The 13,921-nt window shown below is 43.4% G+C and overlaps 1 protein-coding gene across 1 annotated transcript in view; it reads left to right on the forward strand.

The window, feature by feature from the left end:
- Positions 1 to 13,921, forward strand: part of Tgfbr3 (transforming growth factor beta receptor 3) — a 178,863-nt gene that overhangs the window by 103,878 nt on the left and 61,064 nt on the right. The window contains exon 4 of the mRNA XM_028782394.1: positions 2,557 to 2,694. Coding sequence (XP_028638227.1) covers positions 2,557 to 2,694 — 138 coding nt within the window. The remainder of the gene's footprint in view (positions 1 to 2,556; positions 2,695 to 13,921) is intronic.

Here is a 13,921-nt window from a genome sequence, read left to right on the forward strand (position 1 = left end):
TATAAAACCTTGTGCAGGACTGTTCTTATTTGGCGGTGGCTTGAACTCTTGATCTCTTTGCCTTGGCCTCCTGAGTGTTAGATCACAAGTGTGTATCTGGTTTGTAACTGTTGTCATTTCTAAGCTATGACTGATCCTAAAGTAGGTTTTCCTTTATCTGCCTTTTTTTTCTTCTGTTTTTCAGACTAGAAGAAATTAGGCAATTCAGCCCAGGATACTTTAAGATGTTTGAGTTGTTCTCCTCATAATCCAAAGGGCTCCGGTACCATCCTGCTTTTGCTGGGTTTTGGTTGTCTGCGTGCTCCCTTTTGCCATGTTTGCTTAGGTGGAGACAGAGAGAGAAAGACCTCTGGGGATTGGGTTAGCCTGAGCTCACAGGATTCTTTGTGCCTGCCAATTTTTCTTTTAATTTCTCAACCATGGTGTGAATCCTTCTTTGCCAAATGGCTCTGGGGCTTTGCCTGGGACCTCTGTGCCAGAGGCAGAGATTCATCTTGGCCAGACATGGCCACATACTGAAGAAAGAGCTTTTTCCAGGAAAACTGCAAGCTAAGTTTCTTAGAAATCATCCCTTGATTGTCTGAGCCTCAACATTCAGACCATCTGGGAAACTTTGGACCTAAGCATCAATATCTGTTTCATACATCTTCTCATTTCATAAGCTTAAAAATATTCTGGTTCATTTGAGACACGTATTTATTGATTTTTATACATATTGAGCAAAGCTTTTGCATATTTATGAGCTTTAAGAAGTCTGTGCCTTAGGACTGACTACAAAGCAGGAAAGAGTCAACGGCCCTGGGGAAGACAGCTGCTGTTCTTGGGGCCTTGATATGGTGGTGCTCAGAGACAGACAGCCTCTGCTGCCGCTTGCTTTAGTAGGAGTCTGTGACACTTTGTGGTTTGCAGGTGCTGTGCCTCCTGCCCTCCCTGTCACATACCTCTGTGTTCAGGGAGTGCTGCAGTCTGGCTACACTCTGCTTCCTTTTGATTGCGTCTTGTTTCCAGTGGTTATCAATCTGTTTACTTCGAGATGAAGACAGCGACTCCAGAGTGTGCTGTGTGTCTGAACAACCAAGGGACACATTGTTTCTCTGTAGCTGTGGTTGACATCACAGTTCATTTAGTGCTGATTCCAAGACTAAAAATGGCCCTGTGTGCAGAAATAGCTCCTAACAGTCAGTATGGTTTATGTTTTTGTATTTTGCTGCAAATTAGCCAGTTAACCCCTTTGCACTTCAATTTCTTCAGCCTCTTTTTAATCTTCGGGGTTACATATTCATTTACAGATTGGCTATAGTGAATCAGTATCATGGCTGCCTGCAACATACTGACAACACTCAACTCCAGATGCTGCTTTTTGTCTGTTTCAGAAACTAAGACAGGCACACTCAGTAGTTAACAAGTGCTATGACTATATGCATATGTGAAAACAATATGTAGAATAATATGCCTTGTGGCATCAAGAAATGGAGAATATATTCTATTAACATTTAGAGGGTTTTTACCATAAGCTAAAGCATGAGTTTTGAAAGATAAGAAAAACTCAGCGCTTTCTTTATCCATAACTTGGTTACTGTAATAAGTGATACTGATTCTAGATATAACCTAGAAAAGAAGACAGAGATGCCTCGTGATCAGAGTGGACCAGCAGCCATGGGAAGATATAGTCAGCTTTTGTGCTATGCCTCGGGTGATTGTGCAGACTCCGATGTGTGGGAGCCATCAGAGGCTAGAAGGGGCACTGGCTCCTCTGGAGCTGCAGTTACAGGTGGTTGAGAACTGTGGGTGCTGGCAACCAAGCTCAGGTCCTCTGCAGAGAAGTAAGTGCTCCTCACCACTGAGCAGTGCTCCTCACCACTGAGCAGTGCTCCTCACCACTGAGCAGTTTCTCTAGTGCCTCTGGTTTCTTTTGACAGAGGCATTATACAGTCATTTTTTATTCTGTCTGATTTCTGGGCTTCATTTCTTTGGAAATCTCCTTTGTGCTAGTAACTGGAAGGAGGAAGGCAGCTGACTCCCCTTGGCAACCCCTCTCTGGATTTTCAGCACTGTTCATGTGAGTGTTAGTGTGTGTGTGTGTGTGTGTGTGTGTGTGTTTTGTTTTGTTTTGTTTTGTTTTTTTGGCAGAGCTTACCTAACTTTGTAGAGATTGAAAATTACCTGGGAGAGAAGAAAGTTCTTTCTGTGAGTGACACCCCCCCCCCAAGAGTGAAAAAAACCATAAATATGCTGTAATGTCAGTTTAGCTTTCTGACTTGAAGGGTAAGGAATCCCTGAGGGAAGCTGCGATGGGGTAAAAGAAAGTATTCTGTTTACTTGTGTTCTATTCTTAGTGGGTGAGCCATGTTTTAGTTGTGATTACTGGAACTGATCGTACCACACAGCCGCTAGGTAGTAAAACAGTGACTAGTTGGTTATCAACAGCGTTTAGCTCAACCTTGTATGACTTGTCTTCTTGATTTTGGCAGTGAGTTAGGAAGAAGTATCCTAGGCTTCTCAAGACGGCCCCAGGGAAACCAGCACTGAGCTCTCCTGCTTTGTGTCATCTCCTAGGTTACCCTGCATCTGAACCCCATTGCCTCTGTGCACACACACCACAAGCCTGTTGTGTTCCTGCTCAACTCCCCGCAGCCCCTGGTGTGGCATCTGAAGACCGAGAGACTGGCCACTGGTGTCCCCAGACTCTTCCTGGTAAGTGTTCAATACCCTCCCCCAAAATGAATATAGTGCAAGTTTCAAATGACTCTTGTTTTTTTTTTTTGCAAGACACTGTGTTTCTTGAGGCAATATCTTACCATCTAGCTGAGACTAGCTTCACTCAGTTCTTCTGTCTCAGTGTCCTGAATGCTAGGATTACAATTGTGTATAGCATGCCCAGATTGCAAAGGGTTTGAAAAAAGAATTCTTTTCATTAAAATTATACTAAAGGGTGTTGCATTTTTATTTGCTCGTGGGGTGGGGGAAGGATGTTTGGATGGTGTAGAAAAGAATTCACAGAAAACAGATGCCACCCATATGTCTTCTGTGGAGGCAGAGTCTCATTTGCATGGGGGTGCAGGACAGGCTGTCAAACTCTTATGGCCTGCTCACTGGGGCTCCCTCCTGCCTTGCAGTATTAAGAGTTCTGTCAAAGCTGTAAATAGGCTCTGGGTGTGTGGTCTCTAACCACAGAATAAATACACACAAGCCCATTGCTATTTGTATATAGCAAGCCTAATTTCTGATAGGAGGGACTGTCTGCTGTCAGTGACACAGTGAGCTCCAAGCATGAAATCATTTGTATTTTATTTAAAAAAAGGAAAAAAAGGGGGGGGGAAGCTGGAGCCCAGCTCTTGTAGAATGGTCCAAATATTACCTACTATTTGTAAATCATGTCCTTTGGCATTTGCCAGAACGTTTGAGTTTGCTAGCTGTGGAGAAACAGATGGGTTGTTTGGATGAAATGTTTGGGGTGTGATATCACGTCTGATGAGCAGCAGCTTGGAGCTCCGAGCTGACCTCTCAGTCAGTCATGAGGGGTTTCTGAGGGCTGCCTCTTGTCTTTGCTGCAGAGCCTTGGACTCCTCTGAGATGTCACCTGTAAGCAGCCAGCCCTGGCAACAGTTTTACTTTTGCCTAGTGAGTTAGTTTTGACACTCTAGTGACTTTAGTACAATCTCTAGTTTCTTGTCATTTGCATTTGAAAACCGCTTTTAACCAATTGAAGGTATCTATCATCTAAAGTAAGGTTCCATATAACTGGTAGTAAAATAGATGTATAAACTAGAAGAGATAAGGAGGTTTTTATTTGTAGTAAATGCTGATTATTAAATACATATGGAAGAAATGATGGAGTAAGAATATTGTTTTGCAATCAGAACAGTGAAAGTTGATCAGACAAGAGTCTTCAACAGATGTTAGGAAGAGGAGAGGTTTGGAGGGACAATATATTCAGATATTCTCTAGATACTTTTCCCACAAATTACTTATTAATCATGGAAGAAAACGGCAACTCCTCAGCAGTGCTTTAAGCAAGTGATCAGAGTTAATGACCAGCGTGGGGCAGACAGATGTCATGTTTCTGAAAATGAGAAAGAACAAAGCATCCCTCATGTCTCAGTCAGGGTCACTTGCTGTGTGATGAAACACCATGACCAGAGCAACTCGGCAGGAAAGGATTTATTTCACTCACAGCTTTCTAAAACAGTTCATCACCAAAACCAGTGAAAGCAGGAACCTGGAGGCAGGAGCTGATGCAGAGGCCATAGAGGGTGCTGCTTACTAGCCTGTTCCTTATGGCTTGCTCAGCCTGCTTTCCTATGGCCCCCAGGACTGCTAGCCCAGAGATAACATCACCCACAATGGGCTGGGCCCTCCCCCATCAGTAATTAATTAAGGAAATTACTCACAGTTGGATCTGATGGAGGTATTGTCTCAATTGTGGTTCCCTCCATTCAGATGACTCTAGCTTGAGTCAAGTTGACATAAAACTACCCAGCACAGCTCATGTAGCAATCCTTCTAGAGATGAATACAGCCTGGATCAAATGATGACGAAACGTCGGACTGAACCAAATGGAGCAACATCCTATAGAGCTAGCCAGTTCTCTAAAAAGTGAATCATACTGGGCTGGAGAGATGGCTCCAAGGTTAGGAACACTGGCTGCAGCTCATTCCCAGTGCCCACATGGTGGGTCACAACCATCTTTAACTCCAGTACCAGGGGTTCTGGTTCTTTCTTCTGGCTTTCATGTGTAAGGGAATCGTACATGTAAAATAACTCATTAAAATTTTCTTAAGAACAATTAGTTACACAAAAGCACATATACAGAGTCTAGCCAATAATATATGTATATATGTTAACAAAGTTACATGTGGTACAGTATAACATATAGAAAAGAGAACAGAAGGCGGAAGAAGCAGGAGAAGAGGAAGGGGAGAAAGAGGAAGGAAAGAAAGAAGATGAAGAAGAGGAAGAGGAAGAAAAAGGAAGAAGAGGAAGAAGAGGAGGAGGAAGGAGAAGAGGAAGAAGAGGAGGAGGGAGAGGGAGAGGGAGAGGGAGAGGGAGAGGGAGAGGGAGAAGGAGAAGAAGAAGAAGAAGAAGAAGAAGAAGAAGAAGAAGAAGAAGAAGAAGAAGAAGAAGAAGAAGTAGTAGTAGTAGTAGTAGTAATCTGGGGATGAGGAAGGACTAAAGGCAGGCAATGGACAGGAGTTATGAAAGAAGACACAGAGCTAATTTTTCTTTAGTTTTACTGGAGTATTTGTTTTTGATGGTATATGAGAGCCGTGAAAAGCGTAAGATCCACAGTGAAAGTGTAAGATCCCGTTTGAAGCCCCACAGCTTCACAGTGGCTATCCAAATCCTATGGAAGTCATTCAACATGTGTAGACTTGGTGTTTAGTTAATTTTGCTGTGTGAATTTTTTTTAACTTGCTAGGTTTTTCCTTATAATAAAGTTTATAAAATTTTAAAAACTATTTTTTAAAAAGTGAATCGTGAAAGACCAAGAAAGGCTGGGGACCACCCTAGCCTGAATATGACTAAAAACCATGTGACCTTACTGCATGGTGGCCCAGGGAACGGCAGGTGTAATTAGAACTCAGCCTGCTGACTCAAGTACCAATACTGACTTCTTGCCTTTGAAGGCTGCACTGTTGTCTAGGAGACTGGCCTTCTTCCAAAACAGGCTTAGTGGTAAGAGGTAAACAATTTGGAAAAAAAGACCATGTTTAGACAGAAAGTAGATGTTGTAAAAAAGCGATGGCTCTAGTTAGAGAATACTAGAGTCTTTTGTAGAATACTTACCACTGTGCTGCAAATTTAATTTCGAAACGAAGCATTTAACATCTCTATTGTCTAATGTATATATATATATATATATATATATATATATATGTGGAAGTTATTAAGAGTTTAAATTATAAATACAATCAAGACATTGAAAATAGCTTTATTTTATTTTCCACGTGATATGGGGGCACGTGTGCCACAGGAAGCATGTGGTGGTAGGCAGGTACCTTGTGGATCCTTCCTGTTTGTTCCTTCCAGTGGTCATGGGGATTGTCTCAGTTAGGGTTTTACTGCCATGAACAGACACCATGACCAAGGCATCTCTTATATAGACAACATTTAATTAGGGCTGGCTTACAGGTTCAGAGGTTCAGCCCATTATCATCAAGGCAGGAACATGGCAGCATCCAGGAAGGCATGGCGCAGGAGGAGCTAACAGTTCTACATCTTCATCTGAAGGCTGTTAACAGAATACTGACTTCCAGACAGCTAGGATGAGGGTCTTAAAGCCCTCACCCACAATGACCACACCTCCTAATTGTGCCACTTCCTGGGCTGAGCATAGGCAAACCATGACAGGGATCAACTCGGGTCATCAGGTGTGGTGGCATGTGTCGTTGCTCACTGAGCTAGCTCACCAGCCTTAATTGTGCCTTTTTATGGAGACAAGATCTCACTGTATATACTAGGTCGACCAGGATGGCCTTGAACTTACAGAGACTTGATGTACTCTGCCTCTTGAGTACGGAGATAAAGGACATGCCCCACTATGACTGGCAATGCTGTTTTTACATTTGAAAGCCAGAGAGACCGCTCATCTTATTCCTTTGACTTAGTCCTCAGTATCATCAGGAATGGCTTCCAGGGCTCTAGTACCTAATCTCAATGTATTCCCTCCTGCTTTCTCCAGGGAGCTGTTTTCTGTAGAATCCTCTCTGCAGCACATCTGCTAAGTTGCCATATCAGTCACGCCAGTTATGATTGGTGATAGTAAGACCCAAGACTCTTATAAAGTCACAGTGGATCTGTGAACTGTAGCCCAGTGCTGTAGGAACTACCTAGGGATGGATGTCTAATTAAAATACATACACACACACACACACAGAGACACACACACACAGACACACACACTTGCTGAGGTTGGTGGCACAAGCCTGTAATCTCAGCTACTGTGGAGGCTGAGGCAGGAGAGTTGCAAGTTGAAGGCCTCCCTGGACTATTTAGTAAAGTCAAAGGTGTTTTTGGCAACTTAGGCCCTTTCTCAAAATTTTTAAAATGTGAAAGAGGCCTTTGATTAGGTAGAGCACTTACCTAGCATGCATGAAGCCCTGTGTTCAACTGCCAGAACCAAAGAACCAAACCAAAACAACAACAACAAACAAAAAGAATTAAATCTAATTCTTGTGCTTAGCAACTTTTGGGCCCCAGGAAACTTCTGGAAAGAAGTGACGCCACAGTAGCCAGGATAACAGTAGATGTGGTGAGAGTGAACGAGCCTCTTTCTAGACAGCTGTGGTCCAGGCAGTAAGTGGGCAGATTCATCTCTGTAACCTTGACTTTTCCCAGCTGTAATTTGCGAATAACAACAGTCCTACGCCACAGAAAGAAACTTTGTCTTGACGTGAGGAAAGTGCTCATAAAATGTTGAGAACAGCACGCACCACTACTAAGTTTCCCGGCATTTGCTATTTCTGCTGTCACTATGAAAGCAACGAGCACTTGCGATATTAAATTAACATTTGTAATTGTGAGTAACTCTGTTGGCTGGCTGCAGATTTAAAGTTCCCATTTCTCTGGGCTGTGGGTTCCATGAACAGTGCAGGCCACACACACTGTACTTTGCTTACTGTTGGTGGATTCTTTCTTCAGGCTGCCACTCCGTGGGAAGTTATTTTTGTTATTATTTATTTACTTTATGAGCTGTAAGAACTGCGTCTTGACCATTAGTTAAAAATAAACTAATGAAGAAGACAATTTAGTACACAATTTAACATCAACCTTATTTGGAGTTAATCCCATATAAGGACATTGCAGGCGAGTGACGGGCCCAGCACGAGGGGCGTTGGGAGGCCACTGTGGGGGAGACCCCGGGACAGCCAAGCCCCGCCTCCTTTAGGCTTCTTCTGTCTACACTGTCTCCTGGCCTGGCTGGTCAGCAGATGTCTGTTGCTCCATCACGTCAGGGACACCACAGGTGGCCTGAGATGTCTCAAAAGCCTGGCAGCTCCCCCTCCTCCCCAAGACCTGGAAAGCATTCGTGTTCCTCATCCGCATCTCAGTCTTTGTGATGACTGAAGACCGGGCATTTGGTTTGTCCATCCGTGGAGTTTGTCGATCCATGGAGTGATTCTCCAAGCACTTCAGTAGGCCTGGAGACTCCTATGAAGCTGAGATTACCCAGTGAGCCAACTGCTTCAGCCCGAGGATGGTCCCTTGACCCTCAATCCAGGATGCATGCCTCAGGCCCTTTCGACATGTAATAATGAAGGAGTCACATGTCTATCTCCAAGCTGTCTTTTGTGGTAATAATACTTTAATGATTGTTAATTTTTCTTAAGTAGGATGATAAGAAAAGTTTGGATAATGCCATCTACCTGCAAATGTAAATCAACAAGTCATGGTTTTAACTGGCTAAAGCTTGCAAAGTTAGTGAGAAAGATGAATGTTACTCAAAATGTCTGAGCTGCTGATCTTTAAAATATAAAATGTGTTTATTTTTATGTTATTATTTTAGAGGTATCTACCTTTAGTCAGTTCTTCATTTCTAATTCCACAGCACAAACAAGAATGCCAGGCACAGAGAGGCAAGGGAGTTTAGTTTTCTTTGCAAATGCAGTTGCTTTGTCCAGTTTCTCTTATTACCTAGCAACAGGGAACAGATGAAGTGTCTCAGGATGCTCAAGTCACACGTGTGCACATGCATGATGGAGTTGTCCTAGCTTTACAATATTTCCTGAGTGGTCCTGAGAATACTCAGTAGATAATGGTTGTCCCTGGGTGCAATCAGAAAGAAAACTCACCCTGCCTTCGAGGATGGAGATGCAGTTTAGTGGTAGAGTGCTTGCTTTTTATAGATGGGTCCCTGAGTTCGATCCCCAACACTGAATGTAACTGGGTGTGGTGGCACATACTGTTGTCCCAGCCCTCAAAGAGGTAGAAGCAGAGGGATCAGAAGGTCACCTGGCATACGTGAGATCCTGTCTCAAAGTGTACGTGTGTGCATGCGTGTGCATTTGCGTGTGTATGTGTGTTCTCATGCTTGCACATGTGCATGAGCACACACTATAATTTGAATAAACATTTCTCCAAGGACAAGACACAAATGGCCAGAAAAAGAAAAAAAAAACAAATAAGATGTTGAACGTTACAGAACATGAGGGAAAATCCACCAATCACAGCACTGACTACCACTGTGACAAAACAGAGAGAATATAACAAGATTGTCAGGATATAGAGAAATTGAAAGATTCATACTTTAGTGGTGGGAATATAACAGTTCTTTATATCCAATGTTTCTGCCCACAAATGTCTAAAACAAAGTTACTTGTAAGAGCAAGCAACCACAGAGATAACCCAGATGTCCATCACCTGATAGGTAAAAGTAAGGCAAGAGCCATATGGTGGATTATCTTTTGACTGTGAAGTTCAACTCATACCACAGCATGCGATACAGTTGGCTGCCTATTATATGGTTCTGTTTGTTTGAAATGCCCAGGTTGTCATCTATAGAGACTGTAAGCCAGGGCCAGGGGTATGTGGGAAATAGGAGGGTGTAGATTCACTACTGACAACACTGTGAGGTCGCTTAGAAGACAAGTGTAGAGGAAAGGGTAGGGTTGAGCACAGCCAGGACCTCGTGTACCAAGCATGGACTCAGGTGCTAGACGAGATTTCTTAAAACCTAGCATATTCTTATTTTATTCTTTGTCCCTAATCCAGGTGGGGTTTTTTTTTTTTTGGTGTGTTTTTATCTTGTTGGCCAACGAGATGGCTCAGCAGGTGAAAGGCACCTGATGTACAAGGATCGGCACTGAATTCGACCCCTAGAGCCCACAGAGGGTGGGCGGCAAGGGCTAAGACCACAGAGTTGTCCTCTGACCTCCATAGTGTGCCTTGCCCCGCTAATAATTATTATTCTGTTGTTATATATGATTATTGTGCTATTATATGTTACTTATAAATGTTTCTATATATCATAATTACTATTGGTAGGGTCTAAACCTCTTATATATATAAAACATATATATATAAACATCTATATACAAATTATTAATTGTTGTGGGTAATGTTTAACAAGCGGCACCCAGTCCTGGCAGTTCCCAGACAGCTGCCATTTTCCCGAGGCTCCAGCTCTGGACTGTGGCTCCTGCTGTCTAGAAACACCGGCCCTGGCACCCACGAGATGCCAGTGTGGTGGTTGGCTCTGCCAATCCACCACACTGTCCACAATGCTTGGCTGAGCCCAGACCATCCCACTATGACTGTGGTACCCGGTAGAAATGAGACTCTTAATGCTTAAACATTATCCAATATTTATATATTTGGGAAAGCTCAATTAACAAGATGCCCACACAATTAGAGTTGTTACCCAATACCTAACCTTAGATATAACTTGTTACCCAGGACTGCTCCTGATCCATCTGTAGTTCTCCATGGCTGCTACTTCTCTCCTCTCTCTCTCTCTTCGCTCCTCCCACATTAGCTCCTCCCCAATTACTGAGCTTATTGCAAATAATGTAGCGGTAGAAGGAAATCATCCCACTACAATTAATGTTGGGTCACTTTAAGCCTTGCTTTGTTTGTGCTCCCAACCTAAGCTCTTTCCCTCTTCAAGCTCGTAATTTAACATAAGCAGAGGTTTTCAGGACCTGAGAGCCTGGGAGCCTGATGCTGTGGTTCGTCCCTACAATCTTAGCACTGAGGAGGCAGAAGGAGGAAGACCCAGAATTCAAGGCCAGACTGCTTCATTCTGCCTTCAAAAGTAAAATAATAAAATAACAACAACAATAATATATTTAAACAAGAGAGAGACAGAAGAGACTGATTCTAGTGACTGACTTTTAACAGTACAAAATGTCCGGCCTGGCCATTTTAGAGTTAGTTCTTTTGTACTCTAGTTAAAGCGGGAAATGGTGATGCCTAAGACTAGGAAAGTCTCAGGGAAGAAGGAGCTTCTTCCAGTGTTATACTCTCTTGGGATTTCTGTCCCGTGATTTCTTTTTTCCCAGCCATTTATCATTAAAATCAGGAAAGAAAAATGCGGATATGTTTGACAGCCAGATGGGTGGTAGGAGGGGGTGGATGTTGGTCTTAGGGCACAGTGACCAGGGTTTGGAATATAAAAATGCAGGCTACCAGTTAAAGTTGAATTTCAGATAAATAAATTTGCTTAAGTATGCCTGTACAATATTTTAGACATATTTATACTTACAAAAGTCATCCAGTCTTTAGCTAAAGTTCAAGTTTAATTTGGTGTCCTGTGTTGTTTCCTGGTAACCCAGGTTTTTGTTCCGGTTTAATCTCCTCAGCATGAGTACTAGTTCTGGCTCCACTGCTAACAAGTTGTACGTCACGATGCATGGTTGAGCTGCACAGGGCTTAATTCCCCCATCTAGATAAAGGGTTTGGATTAAGCTGATCTCCCAAGTTCCCCCCAAGTTTTCAACTCTGCTGCTTTGATAATGCGGCCACTAGACAACTATATCCTAATTTAATTGGAAACAGAAGATAGCAATATGAACCCTGCCCTCCTAGGCAAATGTAAGTAAATACCAAGGCATGACAGCTGGAATAAGTGAGGGAAATCGAACATTATTCTTTGGCTTTGGATTAAAAACAAATCAAAACGTAATCCTAATGAAAAATGTAAATTAATACCAGGAACACATCGAATATTTAAAAAACAGCTCTGCGTGTCCAAAGAAGGGGGAAGGGTGGTTGAAAAATCCTTATTGCCAAAATCTGGCTCATTCCTTTTCCTTAAGCTGGAGGGGGTGGGGAGCCCAAGTATTTTGGGCCTCTGCCACCAAACCACAGGCACTGATTTGCACTGCATTTTGGATGCCTGACAAGACTCGGTGAAAACAAGTGCTATTTGTTTTCCTGTGCCTAGTATTTAACTGGAAATCAAAAGGCTAAATTTCCAATCAGTTGTTAAACAGCCCCAGATGTGGGCTCAGCGTTGCACTGCGGGCAGTCAGCCTAATACAGCGCATGTGCGGCGTAACACGGCACATGCGCAGCTGTTACCGTTCCATGAAGCCAAGCAATGTGTAACTGAGGGTTGGTGTGTCCAAAAATGCTCTGGGAATAACTCAGTCGAGCTTGCATGTGGAGGAGGGAACTTAAAAATAAACAAATTGAAAAAACCCCGGGTTCTATGGTTTTGCATTTAAAGAAAAAAAAAAAATAACATCCTTCTTGGGCAGCTCTGCTCCCATACTTGAGAGCCCACAAAGTTAGCAAACCTTATGTGATGTCCTGCGTATGAACTGTTAACCGATTCAGCATCCATTTTTCTCCCTGAGTGCTTGAGGAAAATGACCTAGGGATTAACGGGGAAGGGTGAGTCGCCTCCCTTCAGAGAGCTTTCTACCGCTCAGCAGAGCTAGCTATAAAATTGGGAGTTGGGGTTCAGTATAAAAAAATGTACTGTTGTTTAGATCCCAGAAGTTGGGGAAAATGAGACTTGTCCTCTTGCCTGTGCAGATGAGGTAGCAGCTACCAGGAGGTGGACTCTGAGGAACAGCATGTAGGCAGATGGCTTAGGCTGCAAATAAACACAGCTTCCAGCCAGGCTGGAGGTGTCACCCCTGTGTCCCAGGGATCTGACTACACAGTCTTTGCCCAAATAAATTCTCTCTTGAAGGCAGATTAAATAAACACTTCCAGATTCGTGGTGGTTCTTTTCAGTATCTCTGGCCTAATGACTCATTGTGTCCCGAGGAGATTCCAAGTGGTTGTGTACTATGTGTTTCTTCTCAAGAGGCCGCTTATCTGTTGGTTTTGTGGCTTGTCCCTAAGAGATGTAATTATATAGGAATTGAGCCTTTCATGAGCTGGGGTCAGTCAACTACCATATTTCCTAGGAATGAGTTTCTGCCCCTTTGTGGTAAGAGAGCCTCTCCTAAATGTCACTATGGCATTTAGCACATTGGAGAGAGTTCAGTTTCAGCTGGTAAACCTGGTGGGAGAGGGGTTGTAGGAGCTTTTGTCCTGACATGTTGGGAAGGTGGGGACTGTGGCCAGTGGATGAGTAGCCCGGAGCCCTGGTTTGCCCTCTCATAGTTTCCTGAGCAAGACATCCTGTCCGAGAGGACTTACCCAGTGTGGACTTTTCCTGGCTCTGCTTGGTATGTGGTGTCATGTCTGTGTAGGCACAGCCCCAGCCCTGTGAAGGCCTCGCTTTCATTCAACAAATTGAGGTTAAGCAAACTTGAGTACATTAAAGGGAAGATTGGTTTCCCTTGTGTAGTCAAGGAAGTTCTTTAGAGCTCTGGAATAAATCGAGTCTGGTGATCTCATGCATTTGCCCTTCCCAGGCATTTGTGTCAAATGTTAATCTCTGGTGCTGAGGGTAACATGGTGGACAATCTCCAGAGAGCTATTTAGTAAGAAAAACGAGTGTTTTGCTAAGGGAAGTTGCAGAATGTTTTATTTTCATATAATGAGAGGAGGGAAAAACTCTCCCAGGAGGCTCTGGGATCCTGATGTGAAACCACTAGGCTGCACCTGGGTGCAGGTGGTGGTGATGTTGTGGTTCCCATAGCAACCTCACAGCTCATCTCAAGGAATGGCTGGAGCATGGCCCAACTCCTTTCTGGGTACATACAAACTGTCCACTTTAATTGAGATAATGTAGATTTTGCATCTCCAATCCTTGTCATCTGGTTTTCTGGCTTAGAAATCATTTTATCATAGCTACATGTGGGATAGAATCTGTATCTTTCACTCTGCTTTTGCCATTACTCCTGAATGGCTTGGAGTCCCCAATACAGACATGAACTGTCAGTGATCCGGTGATGGAGGTCAGCAGAGTGCCCTTTGGAGTGATAGCCAAAGCCAGAGGCTCGTGCACCTACCTCCTCTGGCTAAGCCCGCAGTGATGATAGCTCACTTGCTCTCTTGTCCCTTTATCTTTATCTCTGAG

Source organism: Grammomys surdaster, unplaced genomic scaffold (genome assembly GCF_004785775.1).
Source record: "Grammomys surdaster isolate TR1022 unplaced genomic scaffold, NIH_TR_1.0 751, whole genome shotgun sequence".
NCBI lineage: Eukaryota > Metazoa > Chordata > Mammalia > Rodentia > Muridae > Grammomys > Grammomys surdaster.